General features: G+C 40.3%; 1 protein-coding gene across 4 annotated transcripts in view; it reads right to left on the bottom strand.

The window, feature by feature from the left end:
- Positions 1-24,785, bottom strand: part of EEF2K (eukaryotic elongation factor 2 kinase) — a 76,922-nt gene that overhangs the window by 41,012 nt on the left and 11,125 nt on the right. For 2 of the 4 annotated variants that reach the window (XM_063430365.1, XM_063430367.1), the window contains exons 3-5: positions 12,501-12,551; positions 9,216-9,316; positions 721-781 (exon numbers count right to left, since the gene is read on the bottom strand). In XM_063430365.1, the coding sequence (XP_063286435.1) occupies positions 721-781; positions 9,216-9,316; positions 12,501-12,551 (213 nt within the window). The remainder of the gene's footprint in view (positions 1-720; positions 782-9,215; positions 9,317-12,500; positions 12,552-24,785) is intronic. The other 2 variants (XM_063430368.1, XM_063430366.1) reach the window with 1 other exon arrangement.

Raw genomic sequence — 24,785 nt, forward strand, 5'->3', positions numbered from 1 at the left:
AGGCCGGAGCAGCTGAATTGGAAGCATAGCTGATTGAAAGCATTTTTCCAGTTCGGCTACTTTGACCTTAAATTTGCAATTCACTTTGAATACTCACCTTAGTAAATAAACCAGACAGACGTTTGAACAAATGCACCTTTAAATGCATAAAGTGAAAATGTAGCCCTGGTGAGTACCACATACCAGGTACCCTCCAGGCTTGCAGTGGCTAGTGACTTTCAAAGCCTGGCTAGTAATACAGGACTTGTCAAGTACTGTTGCAATCAAAACAAATCCCTGCATTTGCAGATGCACGGTTTCTGTAAACACAGCTGTGCATTTACACACATTCACACTCTGTGCAATGAGAAAAATGCAGCTGGTCATTTAGAGTCGTCAAGCTCATTTAAGGTATGGCTAACAGCTCAAGACATTTGACTTCTGAATATTATACCAGATCTTTTAATCCACACATTTCTAAGTGGTTTTGCTAGAACGGATAGAACGGATAGCTTAAAACAAAATGCATACCAGTGGTATGAGGACAACATGTTGACATCACTCTAATTTACCATTCCTCCTCTGACAGGATTTCTGGCTTTTGGCCTATAGATTGACCAAGGCTACATTTAAAGTAATTAGGTCACAAACAGGAAGCACGGGAGATCAGATTTCACAGATAGAAAGCCAAATGTAAACTAAAAGCAGAAGAGGAGAATATGGGCAAGAAGTTTCACTTACTTGAGAAGCCATTTTGATCAATACATCATCTTGTACCCACTGGCCAGACACCGCATTGTACCTAAAAAGAAGGGGAAAAAAGCAGCAGAGACGTAATTACAAATGGCTTTAGATAAATTTCACAATTATATGCATTTCCACAGAGAAGATCTTCGTTTTAACAGCACCCATTGCAAACAAACTTTCAAGTTAAAGCTAAAGGTGCCAAAGGTGCTAAAGGCACCAACTTGCAAGTTAAAGCTAAAGGTGCCAAAGTTACCTTCTGTCTTGCATGGGGTGACTCAAAAATAGAATCTACCAAGAGAACATGTGGTAAAAAAAGATTATTTAAGGATGCCAAGATGAAGGTGTCCTGTGCAATTGTGCATGCACACAACCAGGGACATAACATTTCAGATATTATTGCAGGAAATTTTTATTATTTTTTCCAAATACATCCAGTCACATGCAGAACTCCCAAGTTAAGCGATACTCTCTCTCAAACGGGTTATATTGAGCACAGAATTCTGCAAGAAATTACAAGATTCTGAACGCTCAGTCGTTCCAAGCTGCACCCCTGTGAAATCTACTACAAGAATATTTTAATAGGCTTGGTTCCGTGGATTTCACACGTTCTAACTTGACAAACATACTGAATTGTTAGGTTTTTCCTTTTTTTAAGCAAAATATATGTGTCTTTTTGAACTTAGTTAAAGGCTTACGCCAAGCACCATTACCACTTCTGTGACTTGAAGTAGGTATGGTGTCTGGAATCTGTATGTTCAGCATTTCACTACGAAACAAGGCATAACGAAGATTAACCCCTCTGCTGCCGGAGGTGGAACTTTCTCTTTAGTAGCATAATTCCCAGCCCAGAACCAAGTTCCAGGCCTGTTAATGTCAATTCTGCGCAAAATTTGTGTTCGACACCAGCATGCACAACATGCGGTGCTCCCCACAGTCAGTTCTCCCTGCCCTGATTTTCAGACTTAAGGTCAGAGTAGCAGATCTGAAAGCATAGATGACTTAGAGAATGTCTCTAGTTCAGCTAGTTTGACCTTAAAGGGACACTATAAACAACCAGCCCACTTTATCTCAATAAAGTCTTCTGGGTGATATGTTCCTGTATGTTTAACCACGCAATGTAAAACATGAGCGAACAGCAATGTTTACTTTTGCGGGTTTAAATGTCTCCAGTGGTTTTTACTTTGACACCTAAACTGCTAACAGGACACTATAAGCATTAGATACACATTTGTATTCCTAACGCTATAGTGTTCCATTAAATTTAAAATTCACTTTAAATTCTCACTTTACTTAGTAACCCTGGAAAATCTTTAGGACCGGCACTTGGACCGGAAAATTTTCGCTATTTTGTTCTGCTGTTTTAAAGTTAGATTTGTTGGCCCAGATGCAATGTGCAGGTGTTTTCACAGGACATGCTAATTGTTTGCCTTGAAATATTACCCTGCATATATGAAATTTAATAAGTAGGTCATTAGAATTCGTTTTTAAAGATTCAACTGAGAGCACAAGAAAGCATTTTGCAATGCACTAGTGCAATTGCAGATAGAATCAAGTTGGGAAAGGAAACATATCTTGTAATTTATGACACCACTACATGACCATTCATGTAAAAATTTTATGTTTGGGCATTTAAAGTGAATAAAGATGATTTTCCAAACGCACTTCTAAATTCTAAAAGCTTTTGGAACGCGTTCGTTATACTTCCCCCAGAATATTTTTGGGATAAGACAACGGAAGATGCCAGAATATAGAATACTTTTCTGATGCAGGAAAAAGCGTAAATATAAAAAAAAAATAGAATGCGATACACAAGTAGTAACTCAAAGGGGAAAAAATATCCAAAAAAGGTGCAAAAATGGTAATTAGTGGGAGAGACCATCCGAATTCATAAAAAAAAAGATTAAAGCAAAACTTTTATTTCAGCACCAGCAAAATCAAATCAACTGCAAGTCACAGACACAATTCTTAAGCTACAGAATATTTCTGTCTTTCAAATTTCTATGCACTAGACTTTTTTAAATGTATACCATATGTCTAAATTACTGCAGTGTCTCTTTAAAATGCCATTCAGACATATTTTCATAGGCTTCAGAAGAGATTTCAGATTTCCATGTACAAACTCCAAAAGCAGTCTATTTTGGTCCTTTTAAGGCTCACATGTGCTTTGACTCCAATGTGTGCCTCAGTTGTATTTAAACAAACCAGGCTATCTTTAGCACAGTCTGGGAGCCTCATCTACAGAATGAACATTAAGATATACACAATAACAGCAGGATTATTTCCTGCAGATACAGACCTAGGAATGGCAAGCTATTAAATTATAGAAGCACAGTATAATGTAAATTTCATTTAGCTAGGATTCAAAATACTGTCTACTTTATTTATGTTAGCAGTATTCTGAAAGTTTTGCAGAGCAAATAACATGATTTCTGCATAAATCGGATTATTCTTTTTGGCATTTATACTAATTGAGAGATCAGGTAATATTTCAGAGCCAGAATTGTTCTGTGTTGCAATTTAAACACAATAATAGGTTCTTTAAAACTTGTTTGCTTGAAAAGCACCCCCAGCACACGTGATCAAAGGGGACACTATAGTCACCAGAATAACTACCACTTAATGTCCCTACAGGTGTTTGTAAACCTGTAGGGACATTAAGAAATTAAAGAAAAGGCAGTGTTTGCACTGCTGCCCAGTAACATCTCAACTGGCAGTGACCAAGACAGCCACTAGAGGTGCTTCCTAGCCCATTACTGCACAGTGTGCAACACCTACCTTTAGCGTTTCCATGTAGAATGCTCCCCATAGAGATGCGTTATGTTGATTCAATGAATCTCTATGAAGAGATGCTGATTGGCAAAGTGTTGTGCATGCGCCAAAAACCTCCCAATGATTTCCTATGGGAAAGCATTGGATTGGCTGAGATCATCAACCTTGATGTTGTGGTTCTGGTGACTATTGTGCCCTTTTAAGTCCAGTCAAATGCTTCTCATGCATAGGAAATCTGGAGAGAGGTTTAATCCCAGCAAGCATCATAAGAACAGGAGAGCAGTTTTTCCTTAATTAAAATTAAAGATTTGAGTTAGCATGACAATTTAATTGGGGACATAAATTGACACATACTTCTATAAAACAAAATATTAACAAAAAGCACGTGCAAGTGTAAAAAAAAACCATATAGGATAATCAGGATAATGGAACAACTTTGAAATACTGCACAGCATATTGTATATCAATCGAAATGTTTCTGGTTAGAAGACTAATTAAGGCAAATCCATTAGAGAATTGTTAACAGCCATACATTAACAATCAATACGGAATCTGGGTCACTACTTGTCCCCAGGTACTTGTGAAATTCAGCTAAATCTTTAGACAGCTACGTCTGTATACTGAACTTGAAACAAGTTGGAAGTCCCAGATACAGTGTTCAAAATACCATTTTCATATCAGTGTCAATAAGGGGAGGGAGATGCTGATTAGCACAGAGGGGAAGCATTGGACTGGTTGAGATTATCAATAATTATTGTTTTATTATTTATATAGCGCCAGCAAATTCCAAAACGCTGTACAATGGGTGGACTAACAGACATGTAATAATAATGATGACCTCAGCCAGGGAAGAAACGACAGGCACTGCAAGACAGGCATACCATGGGTCTAAAGGCAAGTAAAACTCTTTATCTTAATATTTAGGGGTGGGGGCAATCAAAATCGTAAAATGCATGTTCGCATTCCTAATTTTAGAGTGTTTCTTTAAAAAAACTATTTAAAAAAAAAAGTATATATATAAAAAGATGGTATAAGCAGGATTTGTCTCCCAATCCTTATTTTTAGAGGACAGACTGTAAATGACCAACTTCTCTTAATATAGTACTACGGTACATTAAAGATAAAGCTAGGTTTGTGCAGTAGAGGTAGTTACTCAAAAATAAACGAATGGCACATGATCGGTTAAATACTGCAGTCTGTAGAGCTACGTGTCACAAGGATCCTTTCCAAATTTGCGTGGGTACATACCAGGAAATGTACCAGAATTCTTGTAAGTCTGAAAGGCAGGCAAGCCTTCTAAATCGCTGTCATTTAAATACAGTATTTCAAGTTGTTTCACTTGCGCTGAAACCAACTGTGAGATTTTTTATTTTAACATAGTTAAAGGCAAATGGTTATTAGATATTACATTATTTTGTGTTTCTTTTTATTTAGGGCAATTTACCATTTTATGTTTACCTTAATACCTCTCAACTGTCCCTATTTAGCAGGGACAGGCCCTATTTTTGGCCCAAATCCCTCTACCCTCCCACAAAGGAGGGACATTAGAATGGAAAGGAGAGCCACATTGCTGGTGTGTCTGATAACAGAGCTCCATTGCAATAATACTCACAGTATTATATATATCTTGCAGAGAAAGTCACATGGGATACAATTTAATTAGAATATATCGGGACTGGTTGCATAATACGGACAAGTTTTTATGCTTCCACTTGATGTAGTCACCAAGAAAATTAAAACCATCAGTAGTGGTGACATTGTATGAAGAAACTTTTTGGAAGACATTGTATGAAGAGATTTAGAGGGCATGTGTTATTCAAACCAAAACATCAACAAAGGAGCAGTCTGTAACTCGTCTGAATTATCTTTTTTTTATTATTTATTTTTTTAATGCCAATTAAAATGGTCTTTAGAAATTTTCCTTGCCTCAAAAAGCGTTTGTGATTCATACCTTATGTTGATAACGTTAAAAACCAGTATGGAAGAAATTAGAGAAATATTTGAAGCCAACCCAGGCTTTCTTTGGCGTACGGAGGGAATTTAAGATCACGCAGTTCGGGGGTGCTCTTGGCCAGGGCAGCAGACACACGGAGCTCTGTCAGCAACATATAAATTGCTCAAAATAGAGCTTTATAAGGGACATACTAGGCATATTGCAACCCTACAAGTGCGGAAGACTAAAACGTCTCGACCGGATGGGCCCAGATTCTTTGCCGATAGCAAGGTCAGTCTTAAAATGGTGGCAGACCTCCGACAGAATTTATCTGCTGACATATCACAAGTCAGGGAGGATGTCAGAGGGTTCACGGCGCACCTGGATGAAGTGGAGTAGACCCCTGAAACACATACCTCACAAGTTCTAGAACTACAGAAAAAAGTTATGGACCTAACTTTGGCCCAGCCACTCTAGGCTACCAACTAGCAGCACTAGAAGACAAGAGACGGCGGAAACACCTGAAGATCACAGGCCGGTCGGATGGGATCACTGCGGCAGAGCTGTCACATTTTCTCCACAGACCTCCTAAGCAGGCGAAAGGCATACCACAGTTGACCATGGCCTTGGTCACCAGCGATCTATTGATCAAATTTCAAAATTGTCAAGACAAAGCTGCTTTCTTGAATGCGACTTGGGGGAAGACCCTGTACCATTTTGAAGAAATGGACCTTACTTTTTTCTCTGACCATTCCCGTACAACCTTACAGTGGAAGAAGACACTCCTTCTACTAACTTCTACTCTGTCCACCAATGGCATAAAATACGGCTTGTGATCAAAATTGGGAGCATAAAGTGTCTGATGCTTCGGAGATAGTAGCCATCTTGACCAAGCAAGGCCTGGGCCACCCCTATCCTCCTCCAACTTCGGCTTGGGACCGAGCTACTGTTGTCCTGGCAACCAAAGGCGCAATCAATAAGGCGGCCATCTGACTTTTGTGTTTTTATTTCAAATTTGTTTTTTGTTTTTTCTGTTGGGATTTGTCCTACACTTTTAGTTTGTTGACATTTGTGGTTCTTATTGTTAAAACTACAACGTTCACGGCCTAGGCTGTGACTCTGAGGCCTACCTAGACCATGACCGTGAATACACCAGCTTTACTAGTTCCCAAGTTGCCACCTACCACCCCTGCGGCAAATCTGTAATTTCCCATTTCAACACGTTGCAGTTATCCAATTATCATGATATCCTTGTTTCATTTGCTCATTTTATTTTACCTTACCTTATTTTACCTTTGTTCTCAATATACCTTAAAGTGTCACAAAAGGGTCGGGAACACAAACATGTATTCCTGACCCTATAGTGTTAAAACCACCATCTAGCCCCCCTGGGCCCCTCATGCCGCCATAAATATAGCAAAATATTACTGTATTAATGCCTGAAGCTGTAACTCTGCATGCTGTTAGATTCAGAAAAACAAGCAGTCTGCTGACATTATCAGAAGTGGTAGCCTGATCCAATCACAATGCTTCGCCATAGGACAAGGAGGCAGATCAGGGGCAGAGCCAGCATGATTCAAACACCGCCCTGGCCAATCAGCATCTCCTCATAGAGATGAATTGAATCAATGAATCTCTATGAGGAAACGTCAGTGTTTGCAGGCAGAGGGCGAAGACACAATGTTTGGATGCATTTTAGGAAGCCATGACCCAGGAAGGATCTCTAACAGCTATCTGAGGAGTGACCAGTGAAGTTATCACTAGGCTGTAATGTAAACACTGCATTTTCTCTGAAAGGTAAATGATTCTACTCACCAGAACAAATTCAATAAGCTGTAATTGTTCTGGTGACTATAGTGTCCCTTTAACCACAAGAAAGTAGCCTAACATCATCAAGGTACCCAACTAAAATGTAATTAAGAACAAGAACAATGTATCTTATTTACACAGACTGATTTCTAAGTTTATTGCAGTTTAAAGATATATTACTGGGAGTGTTCTAGCTGTGGAACTCTGTTATACACAATGCAGACACACCAACAATATGGAGCTCCTAGAAAAGAGGGGCATTAGGATAGAAATGGGGAAGAGGTATTTGGGCATAAAATAGGGACTGTCCGTCCTAAATAGGTAAAGCTGGGAGGTATAATTAAGGTACAGTGGGGGTAATGATATCAGGGAAGGTGCATTTTATGAAAATTGAGAGACCTTTAGCTGCTGACCGCTACACTAGCACGGTTTTATCACCTATATGGTTAGGACAACTTATGGGCAATACATTTTAGGCAATAATAATAAAGCCTGTTGGTTCATCTAATTGGATAACAACATATCTATCTATATAGAGAAGGACAGGTATTTCCTCATTATGTTTTAATATGTTGCACTTACCTGTATTTGCCTTCTACTGATCAGTACTCAAGAGGAATTTCTCTGAGGAGAATTTCCTTATTTTCGTTTCTATATTAAGGTGCATTTTACCCTGACATAAGGACATTTCCTTCTTCCCCTGAGCCCCGTAGTGAACGTAAGGTAGCAATGTCACTTAATAGAGTTTCATTTTAATTAGACCTACTATGTCCTAAGGGCAACACTATGGAAGATCCCACTGTCTTATGTTGTCATCTGTAAATCCCACACTTTGTACACTTCTGATACATATGGTCACATATCAGGTCAAAAAACAGGGAGCCTCCACTTTCTGCATAATAGCGAGATTGCGGTTTAAATCTTGGCTGAAAGTTTTGTACATCTACAGTACATTGCAGATGCAGACCTTTTGTATGGTTGCAAATTAAAGAGAAGTGCTTTGGCTCATCGCAGCATTGGAGAACTCGCTTTGCAAGAGTTCTTGTTTGTATAGTACTAACCGCAAAGAAAAAAGGCTTAGGGAAACACACTATGAAGTTCGACCTGGGAAATAGAAAGCTTAAATACAGAAAATTATTGAGGTCAGGATTTACAGAGCTCAACTACAGCCTATTATCTAATTTAAACTATATGCTTCATAGCATCTCTAAAACTCTATGTGAGTGGATACATTATGCACATTTTGAAATTATAAAAGAGCTGATTAAAAAAAAAAAAAAAAAAAAAATTTTTAAAAAGGAGGCCACTGCTCAATATATTCAAATGCTGTAAAGCTTAAATTAAATTCCAAATCTTATCTAGTAGTTTTAGGCAATCATTCTATTAACCTAATGGCGCAAGTAAAATTTGACTCAACTCTAAATACACTTAACTTCACAGTATATAAAACTGCTTGATATTTTTAACTAGTGACGTTTTCATTATATTTGGGATTTTTTTTCCCTATCTAATACAAGTAGTTTGCAAATTATACCCGTTTGTGAAGTTATTGGATTTAAAAAACAAAAACGAAAAAAAAACGGATTATCTCAGTGCAATAGATTCTTTCAGGACTAAAAATCACTGACAGGACGAATCGTTAATTGAAGAATTAAGGAAGATCGTAGGCAAGGTAAAGTGCCACATTTTGTGAAGCATAGAAGATTCTGAACCAGGGCCATCAGTATAGGTTTTAAAAAAAAATAAAATAAAAATTATAATAATATATACAGCAACCTTACTAAAATTTAGTATGTATCAAAAGGCTTTATTTAAGCCACCATTTCATATATACACATACCCTGCATGGATATTTAATATGTAAGACCCTCTAAGGATATGTGATATATTATACATATATGCGAGCTTGTACTGATATTTAATATATATGACACTCACTAGTGACATTTAAGATCTGGCTGTGTAAGCCTTTACAGACCTGTGTCTGATACCATGTTCTGTCTCTATGTCTTCCAAGTGGAACTCGGCCCAGGGATCAGGCATCTGTTTGGCCTTCTGAATAGCATGTTTCCAAGCTTCCTGCAAAAGACATAAAAAGCAGGCATTAAAATGGACTTTGGCCAAGAGTACAGACAGATTGAGAATTGTCCTTACAGTAAGTTCAACCTTTCACGGAATAAGAACATTTGGTCAGTAAGAACCTTTGTGAAGCTACATCACTCAGGGTTTTTTTTTCCTTTCTGTAATAAATGTTATTTAAATCTCAAAAAGAGTAAAAATGAAAAGATGATTGAATTTAACAAACAAGTATGGTGAGAATTAGTCCCAGACTGACATCGTATGGTGTACGGGCTTTACTTACAACGTGACATGAGCCACGTTCAGCACAGAACAATGAAACCAGACAAACTACTGGAAAATATGTTCTGGCTTTTCCTGAATTTCATCCCTCCAGCCAATAAGGTCAAATTCTCCTGCCTTCGGGGGACGGAGTCTGACCTCTGAGCCGAGTAGACGTGGAAAGCCTGAGCTCCTGAAACTTAGCCTGATTTTGGGGTATTTTGCCCGATTATGAGGCTTCCACGTACAGCATCCAACACACTGATGGTCAGGGGACCCCGGGCAAACGACATTCTAAAGACAGCAAAGCTGCGGGCGATGCAGCCGATCCACCCGCGCTGCGACCCAGGACCTGAGACCGCAGCGCTCCTATCTCCCCCCCCCCCCCCAGACTGGTGGGGGTCATCCCGGTCCACTTAAAGCTGACCAGAACAACAGACCTCGCATCAACCACTCAGGCAAGATCGCTGAGCAAGAACCTAGCCGTGGCAAGATGGCGGATGGCAGCTCCCTCGCAGGCAACGGCGGGGAGTCCAAAGCAGGCGACCACCCGCGACCACATGGAAGATTCAATGAGGAGGCTGGACGTCATATTTCAACGGTTCTGGCTCAAATTACAGCACCGCGTCCAAGCCACCAAGGCAAGCAGGCGCACAGAAGCTGGGAGACCCAAGCGACAGCCTGTGAAGGGACCTACCCAAGGCAGCACTCCAGCAACGACACCCACGAGATCTACCGCTCGCCTTCCCAAGCGGAGAGCCACTAGGAGCATACGCACCCCGCATCATCCACAAGGTCAGAAGACTCCCCGCGACACGCGGCGTACGACACCTCGACCTCCCGACTACTCCCTGCAGGGATTAGACTTGTCCTGTTGCAGCACCCAGGTCTGTGGAAAAAGGATGCTGGCCCTCGAACAGGCTTTGGGCTGGAGAAGTCCCTGTGCAGGTGAAATATGCCAGACGGATAATACCACCATCTGGCTAAGGATGGGAGTTGGTTAACTCAGAGGGGGACTGTCACACAAGCCCTATACCACAAGAGCAAAGCAGCTGAATTAAAAAACCCCTCTGCATCAGTCATTAACCAGGGACATGCCTTCTTATAATGTCTCCAATATGCATTTAAAATGTCTCCAATTTGGTTTTATAAGGTCTCCAATATGCTTTTTATCATGCCTCCAATATGTTCTCCCCTGCTTATAGTTGATTACTAACTTCTTTGTTTCTATCATTTGACACTAACCCATCACCCAGGGCAACGAGAACATGTGAAATACCCTGCTCACTTGTCTGAGGCTATTAATCTGCTTCTAATCTGTCTTTAACATGTTGAATGCAACTACATAAAACAAAAAATGTGCTGATTTTCTGAATGCTCCAATTGTTAAGCTTGAAAATGAGCTCGAGGACTGCTGTTGGGGCTCCTTGAGCAGGTTTGTCATTATCGTTATGAACAAATAAAATATTAAATAAAATTTAAAAAAAAATTCCTTCCAACAGAATATCCATTATATACTCTATTTATCATACGGCAAAGTGCTTTCAGTGAACGTGTTACACATTCTAGACTGTAGGCTAATGGGCAGAATACTCCGTTCTTTTGTGTAAGTTGATAATTGTATTGCACAGTCTTACTGCAGCCCGAGGCACCCCAAAAAAATGAGTGTTGTATTTTTCTTGTTTTTCTTCAAATTGGTATTCGATTTGTCTTTTTTGTTTTTGAAGCGATAGATCTGCTTAAAACATTGTTGTGATTTCACTATTTAGTTATTTAGATTTTGCTGGGTTTTTTATAGTTAAATTTGGTAAAGAAGCAAAAAAAAACTACGTAAATCTTTAAAAACTGAAAAGCAAGGGTACATGTGGATTAAACATGCATTCAACATTAACATTTGAATAAGGTAGGAAAGCCCATCTTTAGTAATAATGGCAAATAACCTTTAAAACCATTGTTATGGATTATGGTAGTTGGACAGGAAGTCTGACTGGGGACTGCAACGCTCACTATACTTGGAGTGATTGAATATAGTTGTCCAGTGTGATCACATGAATCAATGATGCAGGTAAACAATTCTTTGCTGCAGTTGAGACGGAACAAGTCATGGAAAGAAGGAATAAAATGCAGATTTCATGAATAGTAAAGGATGTGAAATGAGTCATATACTTAAGGATCCCATTCTTTATACACTTTAAAATTTAAAATATTGGTAGCCAAACCTACGTGTGAAAAGAATCTGAAATAGACACTAGGATTAGGGGGAGTCTGTTAACTACTGCTAGTTTATGGGTCTATAGTAGAAGACTGCTCAAGAGGTACAACGCTTACCACTTGTGTGGCATAACTGGGAACTTTTCACAACCCCATTCCTGTTCCCCCTCTGTGATTACAGAAGGGGGCTGTCCTGGGCAAACAGGAGCAAGCGGAACCAGACTGGGAAAGTAACACCTCTAATATTGAGGAGTTTCTGAAATTTGGGTTAAGATGGGGGGCTTGATCTACATATTGCTCCCGCATGTCGGGAAAAGAAAGGTTTTACCTGAAGCCCCAATATTTAGCAGCCAAACCCCAGGTGAAAAAGCATCACCCATACAAAGTATGTCCTGGAGTAACAATAGTTAGACACTAGGTACTTCCCTGTGCTTTTTATCTTTTTTTTCTCTTTAACATGTATATATTTATTTTTATTCTAGGCGACATTAGGTGTCTTTTTTGACTAAGGGTGTCTTGAAGGAGGGGTGGGGGGGGGGAGGGGGGCAGAACACTGCAGATATACTAACAAATTAATTCCTTTATTGATTGGTATGTCTTATGTATCTGCCATCTAATTGTTCCAGAAAATTGGGTACCTTAAATATACGCTCACGAAAAGTTAGACGGAAAACAGGGAGGATGAAAGGTCCAAATTTATAATAACACATACCCGACCTCGATCAGTCAAGCAGCCATGCTTAGAAAAGTGGCGTTTGTCATTCTAGGAAATGCACAAGATACATTAATCGAACCAAATCACCAAAAGCAGAAAACAATACAACATTGCTCATTAAGGAAGCACATTAAGTCAGACAATAGCAAACTGTGTCATCAAAACATATATACCATCAGAGACAAAGTATAAGAGTTGGTTTGTTATCATGAACATTGTAATATACATATATATATGTTGACAATCTTTGGTACAGTAGCTGTGGACTATAATTTGCATGATGCTACCGGACCATCACTGAAATCGAACTACCCAATGGCTTCAGTGTTAAAGGTTAGAGAACTCAATAGTTCAGGTAGATTGCGTAGTAGTGATGTCCCGAACCGTTCGCCGGCGTGTTCGGTCCGCCCTCTATTCGTCATGGAGGTGGGAGGGAAGGTCTGCTGCTGATTGGCTGGAATGTGTCTGCTGACTGTGAGGTACAGAGTCAAAGTTTACTCGATGATAATGAATAGGGGGCGGACCGAACATCGCGCATGTTCGCGACTGCGAACACGCTATGTTCGCCAGCGAACGGTTCCCGGCGAACTGTTCGGGACATCACTATTGAGTAGCATTAGCACATGCTACATGTAAAACTATATTCTTTACCCAGAGTACAGAGCGATATCCTGAATGCCGAGGTTACTCGGAAGAGTTATGGCAAAACTATCGGAAGGCCAAGACTGCTGGTAGCTTGATCAAGTTAAGCAACACCAAAGACTATTTAGATTACATCACTTTTATAAAGACCATTTTTGCAGATAATTATCTTGATGATCATCCAAGAATGTCACGTGCACATTAAACGAAGGGTGGATTTATGCCCAAGGCTTGCTTTCAATAAAAACCTAGACTATATATATATATATATATATATATATATATATATATATATATATATATATATATATATATATATATATATATATATATATATATAAAATAAAATACAGTTCAGCAATGTCTTCTGTTTTACAGATAATATACTCTACTCAGACCAGGAAGTGACCAGTCATGATGCTCTGTTAAAGGGGCAACTATAAACTGCAACCACAAAACCAGTGTAGTAAAAATAAAACTTTATTAATTAGGCACCTCACAGTAAAATATGGCAAATCAACACACAAAAACTGCAAAATATATGCCATAAACTGCGTAGATGGATCACATTTTCAACTCTTCTATTTTTGCAAATTCCACTGTCTACTTAGCGAATAAACCCTTTCACTACTCAGAAATGCCTGGGCTGTAATCCTCTCAGTGAGGAAGTAGTGTAAAATGCAAACAATTCCCATGGCACACAGAGACTAAATCTCTTCTTCCCTTCTGAGCATAATTGTCCTGCTTTAAAAAATAAATAAAGAAGAAACACTAAATGCATGTATCATGAAAAATAATATGTAAAAAAAAAAATTATACTAAACATACACACAGCGTTATGGTGGGGAATAATAGTGATTAAAAACCCCTACCACCTGAAGTCAGTTGATAGTCAATACATTGTTAAACATAAAATCTCGATTTTGGAGTGATGGGATTCTGGGTGGGTATATGCAAATTAGTTCAACAAAGAATCACATTTTCACCCCACTATCCCATTTTAAACATGGATTCCTTAGAGTTTATGTTTGCTGTACAAAACAGCTTTGAAACACAACTCAAGAAGAGATGCAAAGATGTCAGTGAACAGCTCATGGACAGCCATTTCGTTGTTAATGCAACTCATCAGCATGAGGTTGGTCACTGGCTTGCTAGTAAGGCTTGGCCTTACTTGTGGAGCTCAAACCAAGCTTTGCATCTCTTCCTGTTGGTCAGATGGATATGAATAACATAATTTAATGTATGCATTACCTGTGCAGATGTAGAGGGGTCCCTGCTGGTGAGAACCCTGTCTAATTTTTTTGTCAAATAGCTCCAAATGGGTTTGATAGAAACAGCGGTATGGAACCCAAAGACTCATAGCACCATGACGACTACAAAAAGCGACAGTGGTTATGGTGCTTACAGCGCTCTCTTCAAGATATTATTAGGGTCCTGGAGGTGCTAAAAAATATTTATTCTTAGCACAGGGGCTCCCCAGCTACATGTACACAATAATAATGTCACTTCTGTTTATTTTTGGACGCCACTGACTAGCTGAGAGCATCGACTGACACACTCAGCCAATCAATGCTGTAACAGAACCCTACCTTTTGCCTGGGAATAATTATTGCTACCGGCCCTTTAAAAGCTAACCGGGCACATATACAGCAACAGAGACCATGGATATTATGGAATATGCTTACCTGGTTCATGGGGATTATTCATCATCACAGTTCGGGACTTTTACCAGCATTCGTTTATTTATGCGACTCATACGGTATAGACTCCGCCTTCATAAATACGAATGCAAACTACCGAACACCGAACACCGGACCACCCTGATACCCAATTATGTGGTATTTTACCTACCTGATCGGCACATACAATCCCTATGAGAAACTCTTTGTTTCAGTTCCTGGGTGGCTGCCATTTCGGGACTTTTACACGTGTTCGTGGCAATCTTAACTCCCGAACAGCGGTGATTTGCCGTTGAGTGTCTGGAACTAAAATCGGACACTCGAGTAGGCGAACACCGCAAATTCGTGCTGAAACTACCGATCGTCCTGCCGTTCGGTAGAAAGACTATACATCAAGATATCCACGGATGGCAAGCTTTTCGTGACTTTTTACTGCACGAACGAGGACCGACCGCAAGGCCAAAACTTATGGAACTATTTTCGGCTAGTGTGCCTGTGCGGTCGGTCAAAACTTTAAAGCTCCATAACTCCCGAACCCCTTAACCGAATGGGATGATTTTTCAATATGTTGCTCCCCCAGATTAGGGCTATCTGGGGATACTGGATTTATGAATGTACTCCAAGTATTTGGGGTACATCCAAAAACTAGGGTAAAAATGTCTGCTGTTAATTATGTTAAATGTATATCTGAGGGGAGGAGATGTGTGGGTTGTACCCTGTCTGTTGTTGGTTACTGTACTAATTATGTAGGTGTCTCCCTTGCATGGGTAGAATCACATAAAAGGAGAATCCTTGTCATTAAAATGTAGTTCTTCTTGACCCTTCAAAACGTAGCCTCGTCTCGTTCTTGGAAGGGGATTTACTGCATAACCACCTTGCTCTTTTAATAGCTATGCCTGACTCTTCTCTAGGATCTCGTGGATGGGAATAAGTAACTCCACTACTACACAGCAGCTTGCCGGGAAATAAAGGACGTCTCCAACGGCTGATACCCTCTCACTACCTGGGTAGCCGTTACAAATGCCATTCAAATTTAGTAAAACTCAATACTGCTAATTAGAAGTGGAATTTCCACATATACACACACTGGAGAATGAGGGGGTGGGTCAGGGGCACCCGGGGGACCCTTGGTGTCAAACTGCTCAAAATGTTTTCACTCAGAACTGGGAGGATAGCGTCTGCAGCGTGCCATCACAATAATAACGACCTTGGGTTAAAGTGGTTATGGTGCATTGAGTGTTTTATTTCATTAAGAAAAAGAAATGATTAAAAAAAATATGAAAAGATGGCATCTACAGTGATGGAGGTGGTCTTTTTAAGCAAATTAATTGATCTAGAATTTGCAGGGAAATTCGTCAGGAGAAAGAAATATACAATATGTAGAAGAACCAGACAGACATTTAACAACTGCACGGATATCTCTATACAGAGAGGAGTAATATGCAAAATGTTATCAGCTATTTCCTAGTACACTGGGGCTTTAACTAGTAGATGTCGCAACACAGATCAAATACACAAACAAAGACTACCATCAACTTCAATGGTTAGGATTATACAAGCCCAGGCTAGTATCTAAAATTGGTTTTCAACTTTTTTTTTTTTTTTTTGTAAATCTTTCTTTTATTATGGCATATGCGTTATGGGGTACAGAAGAGAAAGAGGAGGCATTGTGGGGTAACACAAGGTGGTGGTAACAAGGTAACAATACACCTCTGAGAAAGACTGCCATATTTTTTGTTTTTTAGAACGTCATGTAAACAGGTTTATACAAGCGTGGTTAATAAAATAGAAATTAGAATAATAGACATTTGTCGCTTAAACAGTTGTCGCTTAAACAGTCGTCGCTAAAACAGTTGTCGCTTAAACAGTTGTCGCTTAAACAGTTGTCGCTTAAACAGTTGTCGCTTAAACAGTTGTCGCTTAAACAGTTGTCGCTTAAACAGTTGTCGCTTAAACAGTTGTCGCTTAAACAGTTGTCGCTTAAACAGTTGTCGCTTAAACAGTTGTCGCTTAAACAGTTGTCGCTTAAACAGTTGTCGCTTAAACAGTTGTCGCTTAAACAGTTGTCGCTTAAACAGTTGTCGCTTAAACAGTTGTCGCTTAAACAGTTGTCGCTTAAACAGTTGTCGCTAAAACAGTTGTCGCTGAAACAGTTGTCGCTAAAACAGTTGTCGCTAAAACAGTTGTCGTTAAAACAGCCGTCGCTTAATCAGTCGTCGCTTAAACCTTTGTCACTCAAACATTTGTCGCTTAAACATTTGTCACTGAAATAATTGTCGCTTAAACATTGGTCGCCTAAACATTTGTCGCTTGTTCATTTAGTAGGGTACATTTGTCACTTCTCGTAGGCATAAAATAAAATTAATAGTTTTTTGAAAAGATAAAACAAGCTAGGAACAGTTTTAAGGCTTATGGATATATAGGCCAATTAAATAATGACCACTAGAGCATACACATGAAATCACTGCGTGGCTGGTAGGTACTGCAGGTTTACAGTGCTCCCCTCCCACCACACAGTCCCACTATAGCACCAAAGTACACATTTGAACTTGCAGAGGCAAGTAAGCCTCTGTGGGTAAAACTAAAAAGACTATGCAACTCAGCCATATGTCATTGGTAATGATGGGGTGGACTGTCCTGGGGGTCAGCCTTGAATGTCAGCACAGTCAGGCGGCCATTCATCCTATACCCCTGCTGGGTTGTGGGTTGCCATGTGGGGAAAGTTCATGCTGGGCTTCCAGCTGCTTGTCCTGCGCCTGATACCATGTGGTCGGTGATTGCTTGCTCTCTGCTTCATGTCTGCCCGGATTCTCCTGATTCTCTGCTCTCCGCCCGCCTTGTCTGGGTGTTTGGTGTCTGGGGACCGTGTGTCTTCGGCCCGAGGCCTTTGTAGGGGTTCTTGCCATAAGTCCATTGACCCCATCAACAGGGTCGTGGGCCCGAGGATTTGCCAGTGTTCGGCTGTCCCCTCGGGTGTATGGGTGGCGTAGGAGGGTTACCTCTTGTCGAACCCCCAGCTCGGAAGAAGAGCGTGTGGCCCCTTTGGTGGCTAGGTGCGTTTGGCGGTTTGACCGGAATGAGCTTAGGAGCTTGTTTGGGTCAGGTCCTGCCTCCGCCCCGGGTTCGCCGTCGTTTGGTGGGGCCTCGCTTAGGTTCCACGTGGGACCCAGTCGTAGTGCTCCGTCTGGTTCCGCTGGTGCCGCCGGTTTGCAGACAGGTCGGGCAATCTGGCGGGAGTAATTCCAGGATGTGGGGGTGTGAGTGCCAGATTCCGGTGAACTAAGTGTTCTCTCCGGTCTTGACGATTTCTGGTTATGTTTCTGTTGGGAGGCAGCCTTTGCTATTCGTGGGGGGATCACCCACATTTGGCGCCGGGTAGCCGGGCGGATCCAGGCCGCCAGTTCTCTTATTTCCCGTTTGTAAGGCTGTCTTCTGGTATTGTGCCCCCTCCACAAGCGTGTGCTTAGCAGGTGTAGGAACTCCAGGGCATCCCTGGGTGGCTTAAGAAGTGTGTGCTGTGTTGTTCCCGCCATGTGGCTGGGCCCGGAGCGTCCGGAGTCCAGCCTGGAGTGGGTGGCTGCAATGACTGAGTTTATGTATGTCCCGTTAGTGGGGACCGGGATAACCCCCACCGGTCCATAGGGGGGGGAACGGAGGCACAAACCTTGTCTCGTTGCTTGCTTCAGCGGCAAGAGAGCGGCCGTCTCCCTCACTGCCGCCATGCTCGAAGGCCGCAACCTCGTGCGGGTCGGGACCGGTGCCGAGATCAACCTGCTTGGTGTCTACACGTCGGTCTCGGTGGCCCCAGCCGTTTGGGAGTCGCTAGAATGCGGGTTATCGCCTCGGTTTGCTGGTAATCGGCGGTCAGCACGGTTGGAAGCTGGAGCAGCAGCGACATGCGACTGCTCCGTTCCGCGGTCAGGCCCCGCCCCCGGTTTTCAACTTTAACCCCTTAAGGTCCAACGATGTACCATTTCACCATTATTATAATTAATATACTGTATCCCTTTTAGGTCCAGGATTAGGCAAAAACCTTGTAATTATGCCAGTCCTGACATGCTATTGGTCCTGGAGGGATTACACTATAGTGGACACACACACATACATGCGTGTACAGCAATTTAACCCCAATGCACTCCAGCGCAAGCCTTCCCATCATCCAGAAGCTATTAGAATGTCTCTAGAATACTGAAAATGAAATTAAATGAACAAATGAACATTAACTTAACACTCTGTATTCACACATCTTCCAGATTAATTTCTCTGCCTCTATTCATGTTGCAGACCAATGGATTTTTTTTAGGTTGTACATATATTTCTAGAGGTCTCTGTTCCTGAACAACAAGGCAAAAAATAGATGTTTTTTACACTTATTTTGGCACGCTTAGCCATGCATTCGGCATTAAAGGGTTGGTGCCTGTATTAGTTATGCTGTTCCTTTAAGAACTAGTGCTTGACGTGATGAGCTAATGTATATGCTTTAATAGTAACTAAGCAGATTATTTTAATAGTATAATTATGTTACTTGGTGGCCTCTTTGACATGTGCATCTAAAAAAAACATAATCCTGATTCTATCTATAGTTAGAGGTTCTTAGAGGGACAATGTCACGTATAGCAGGATTACATCTTCAAGTAATGTTAACTAAACAGCAGAGACTGCAAATATATACATATAATAAAAAAAATAAAGCTATTTAACTTAATTCAGTTTCAAAGGTAGGTTAACAGGAAGCCGAAATCTGCCACAGGTGACCTACTATCACCTTCCATTCTCTAACAAGCTTGTTGAAATCGGTATATATTTTAAACTTTGTTTAAAAGGTGGTGACTTGCAGAGTTTTTTCCCCCCACAATTTTATCTAAAATGTGTAAAAAAAAATTTACAGGTTAGTGAAAAAAGTCACATCAATTATAATGGCAGGTAAGAACCAATGATCAATGATATATAGTGCCCACCCATCTGTCTCCCGAAGGGTTAAGTGGATATGTTTTTGTGTTAAGATGGGAGGAGGGGGCTTGTCTATAGAATAAAAGGCCTTTGACCCCTGAAGAAAGACTGGTTGGGAACTACTCTAAACTAGTTCTGACCAGACATGCTTCAAAACAATTCCCTCATGTTGATTGATGAAGGTATGGTTAACCCTTTTATTAACAGAAAGGCTAATTGGTTAACCCTTCAAACTTTCATGATGGGTTTGTATTACACATAATCCCCATCATACACAATTCTATGGCGCATCAGAACAATATCGCTGTTTCAGATAACTGTAGGGCGTTTAGACTGATAATAGTAGGTTTGGACTTGCAAGTCTTTGTACATGTTCATAAAGAATTCTCTAGTATTGTCTCAATTAAATTTTTTGCATGAATACTGGTAACCAGATACCCCAATATATTATAGGCCATTATATTCCGACCAATCTAAAAATCTTTCAATCTAGTCTTTGTCTAAACAAAAAATTAACCCAACGCCAACATATCTTCAAAACAAAATCATTCAGTACAAAATTTCATTAACATCTCTTCTATATTTAAGGTGACCCACAAAGCACCTTAATAATTTGCGTTCCTTGTAAACATTATGGGACAAAACCAACCCCTGCATTGGTCTCCCCACACATAGGGTGAGATGTATCTGTTCTGTTCTTAAAGTCGTATGAAGTACTAAAATTAAAGGGACACTATAGTCACCCAGACCACTTCAGCTCAATGAAGTGGTCTGGGTGCAATGTCCCTCAGGTTTTAACCCTTCTGATGCAAACATAGCAGTTTCAGAAAAACTGCTGTGTTTACATTTGGGGTTAAGCCAGCCTCTAGTGGCTGTCTTCCGTACAGCCACTAGAGGCGCATCTGCGACGCTGGAGGCATATTATGCCTCCATCGTGCAGAGCGTCCATAGGAAAGCATTGAGAAATGCTTTCCTATGGACACTTTGAATGCGCGTGCGGCACTTAAGCCGCGCATGCGCATTTGGCTCCGCTGACGTCGGCGGGGGAGGAGAGGTCACCAGCGCCGGGGGAGCCTGGCACTGGAATAAGGTAAGCTGCTGATGGGGTTTTAACCCTTTCAGCGCCATAGGAGGGGGAGGGCACCCTCAGGACACTATAGTGTCAGGAAAACCGCTTTGTTTTCCTGACACTATAGTGATCCTTTAAGGCAATCACCATGTATCAACAGGCACGTTCCACAGCCTTACCGTTCACATTTTTTCAATCAGATTTTAGAAATAAACACTTTGATAAATCTTCCCCATAGTCTTGCAACTGCACAAATTTACATTAAAAGGGACACAATAGTCACCAAAACAACTTTAGCTTGATGAAGTGGTTTTGGTGTATAGATCATGCCCCTACAGTCTAAATTTTCTGCCATTTAGCAGTTAAATCCTGGTTGTGACTGACACAGCCTGCATGAAAACAAAAATGGTTTCATTTTCAATCAGATGTAAGCAATGTTAAAAGTTTTTATCTCCTGCTCTCCTAACTGAACTTAAAATCACATACAGGAGGCTCCTGTAGGGTCTAGCAAGCTACTGACAAACAACAAAGGAAGTGTAAACATTAGAGGACTCTTTACAGGAAGTATTTAGGAAGGCTGTGTAAGTTACATGCAGAGGCGTGTGGCTAGGTCTGCATAAACAAAGATGGCAGATAATTGAGCAGTGAGACTACAATGCCATGACCTATACATCAAAACTTCTTCATTACGCTAAAGCTGTTTTGGTGACTACAGTGTCCCTTTAATTACTCTAGCCGCAAGCCTATTCCCTTACTCCAATGTGTCATAGCGGGAAGCCATTCTTCCCTTTGCCTCTACATTTACTTGTATTAAACTAAGAAGCTGTGTTGCAGAGGTTCTGAGAACTGTGAAACTGACCACTAAACCACAGCTCCCAGAAACCCATAATAATATAATTATACCCATAAAGCTTTGCTGTGCAAGTATTTATAGAATAAGCACTTTACGGACACTGAAAAATAAGCGAGCCTCATGTTTATCTGAGCCATTTCCTGGTCTGAGCAGAGATCAATGTAGAAGCTGTAAAGCCTAGGTACTTACAGTTTGTTTAAACTTTTTAAAATACATTTTAATGGATATTTTTATTCTCATATATATATATTTTTGGAATACTTTACATGTAGAATGCATTCAATAAGAATAGGTCAGTTCCATCCCAGAATGTCTCTCTAATTTACATAAATATTGCTTTCTTATCTGGCGAGTTCGCTGTATACATTTCAGTAAAAGGCAGAGCTTGATAACGGAAGCTCCTAGGGTAAGGGGATTCTGGTTTTCACTTTCAGTTACAGAAAGGTAGGAACGGGTACACAACGGACGCCAGATAAAAAGTCAAACTGTTTCAAAAAAACAGTTCTACTTACAAGGGGCGGCGCCAAGGCACTATTGGCACCATAACCACTACAGAATGCTGTAGTGGTCATGATGCTTGGAGTATTCCTTTAAGTAAAAAAACAATTAATCTACATAGGTAAGCAAGCTGTCTAGCACAATATATAGAATACAGGTTAAATGTTATGCTCTATAAACAAATCAGGAACAATGGCATGGCCAGCTTATTGATAGTACTTCTTGCACATATCTCCGCTATATGAGCACTGTGTCCCAGTTACATACGGTGTACCTGCACTCACATTGGATATTCACACTCAATCCCCTGCTATTAACTCTTTGGGTGTCAGAGCTCTGTCCAACATAGGATTTGGGATGCGTTGGGCACAGCCCTGGAATTAAGGAGGTTACATTACTAGCCAATATTGTAAAATCATTGTTGTGATAGATTTGTATGTAACTTTTTGCTGTCTGCACAAACCCTACATCTTTTTCTTCACACATTTTCCGAGGATCTTACACTCTGTCAAATGACGACCGTACATGAATATCACAAGTATGTGTGAAAAAGCAAGGTGCTAATAATTTTCATCTGCTGTGTTCCCACTCGTTTTGCAGGCAAGAGGGAAACTAAATCTATTTTACATATAGCAACTGGAGTGGTTTTCGTAGACCAGAGCAAAAAAATGCTATCATGTAATTGGCCATATTTAAAGAAACATTCCAAGCACCAAAACCACTACAGGAGTGCCCTGGTCCCAGAAAACAAAAGTCAAACCGTTCAAAAAGGTTTCACAGGGTGCCACTCCTGGCACCATAACCACTACAGAAACCGACAGAGGTTATGGTGCCTGGAGTGTTCTTTAACGCTAGCAGTTCTATATGCAACCCTTCTGTTCTTATAGATCAGACTGCAATATCTTTAATGTAGAGTGGAAGATACCAAGAGAATAAGCCTGCAATCATTCATGCTTTCACTAATGCACTGTTCTCCCTTCTCCTACCTAAGACAAACAATCCATGGGTAGAAAGTAACACTGTGCTCCACGTTGGGTCGAAATGCGTCAGATGGACTGTTTTCATCTCCTATTACTCATGATTATTTTGTATTAAGAAACTCCTAGAACGTAATCTCAACATGGGGCATCTTTGACTTTCAAAATTTACTTGATCACAGGTGAGGTTGCCTAGATACCATCAAGAACTCCCTACTCATTTTAAATACTGTTAGACAATGACCTTCACACTAAGTTGAGAAACTTATCAGTCAGGATCTAATGTACTATCACAATGAAGTAAATGAAAGGCAAGAAAACAGAACAAGCTGCTAAGATTAATAAAAAATAAAAAAATAAAAAATAAACTTGATAGATATATACACATTAAAAAAATATTTCACCACTACTTAATGTTCAGGGTTGTCTCTGTAATACACAATATACTGATGTCAGATCCAGGGTGCTAATTACCTTTGTAATAATTGCTACCATAACACCTAATTAAAGAAACATCTGGATGTATAATTCTTGTGATCTGATACACAATTAACTGGATGCATTTGCAGCCATTATACTCCTAGAAATAAAGTTTAACGAATGCAATAATCCACCTGCTAGTTCATAGTTTAAACAGTGCACGCTGTGTAAAGGCTACAAAATGCAATCAGTTTTTCGCGATTGTCTGTTTTTTGTCACAGGGAAGATAAGTCACTCTAAATGTCATTTAGGTATGATACATGACTAGCATACCTGAATGTCTGCATCATTTACAGCATAGGAAGGCTTTAAAATTGAATCATTCGCAATCTGTTCGGGCAGACACTTCATTTTCTGACAATCAAATTGTCATCAGAAAGTCAGCTTCGTGTTAAATTCAGATCATTGTCTCTGTACAGTAAGAGCCTAGCATGTGATTAATAATAAAATAATATCCTAAAGCATAATTAAAACAAGTAATCCCTGTACTTCCGCAATGACCTGGGTTTCCAAAACCACTAACAGGGCTATGCTGTATTTCGTACTACTTTTACAAACAGAATCAAAATAGAAATATCTCAGATTTTCTGTAGAAGCTGCCGATTTTCACAAATGAGTGATGGGTCTCTATGGCAATGTCTTAGTCTGTGCCAGGATGAGTGGAATGTACTCATTTCCACCCAAACATTGTACACACAGGGAAGGGACACAGAATTCAGAAGACAGATCCTGAAAACGTAATCTGAATTTGTGCTTCTCTATTTCCGTCAAGGAATACTATAAAGGCACTGGGTTCTAAAGGTTAAATGTCTGGTGAACATCATACAATACGATCATATATTGAGTTCTGGCATCTGGTTGTGAGGATTCCATCACTTGTTCTGAAATCCCTGACAGCGTACCAATGGGTCTTTTAAAATGTGTGAATACCGACATTTATAACAGGGCCTCTCTCTGCACTATGTAGGCTGCCCTTGATATAAACAACATAAGAGCAAACACTGGCTAGATTATATTTATTTCAAACAAATCTTATACGCAATCAAATCATCTGAATTCCTAAAATATTTTTTGGGGTAGATATATATTAATGTTTGATCACGTGATCATTCCATAGCGGCACAAACGCATGCT

Source organism: Pelobates fuscus, chromosome 8, assembly GCF_036172605.1.
Source record: "Pelobates fuscus isolate aPelFus1 chromosome 8, aPelFus1.pri, whole genome shotgun sequence".
Taxonomy (NCBI): domain Eukaryota; kingdom Metazoa; phylum Chordata; class Amphibia; order Anura; family Pelobatidae; genus Pelobates; species Pelobates fuscus.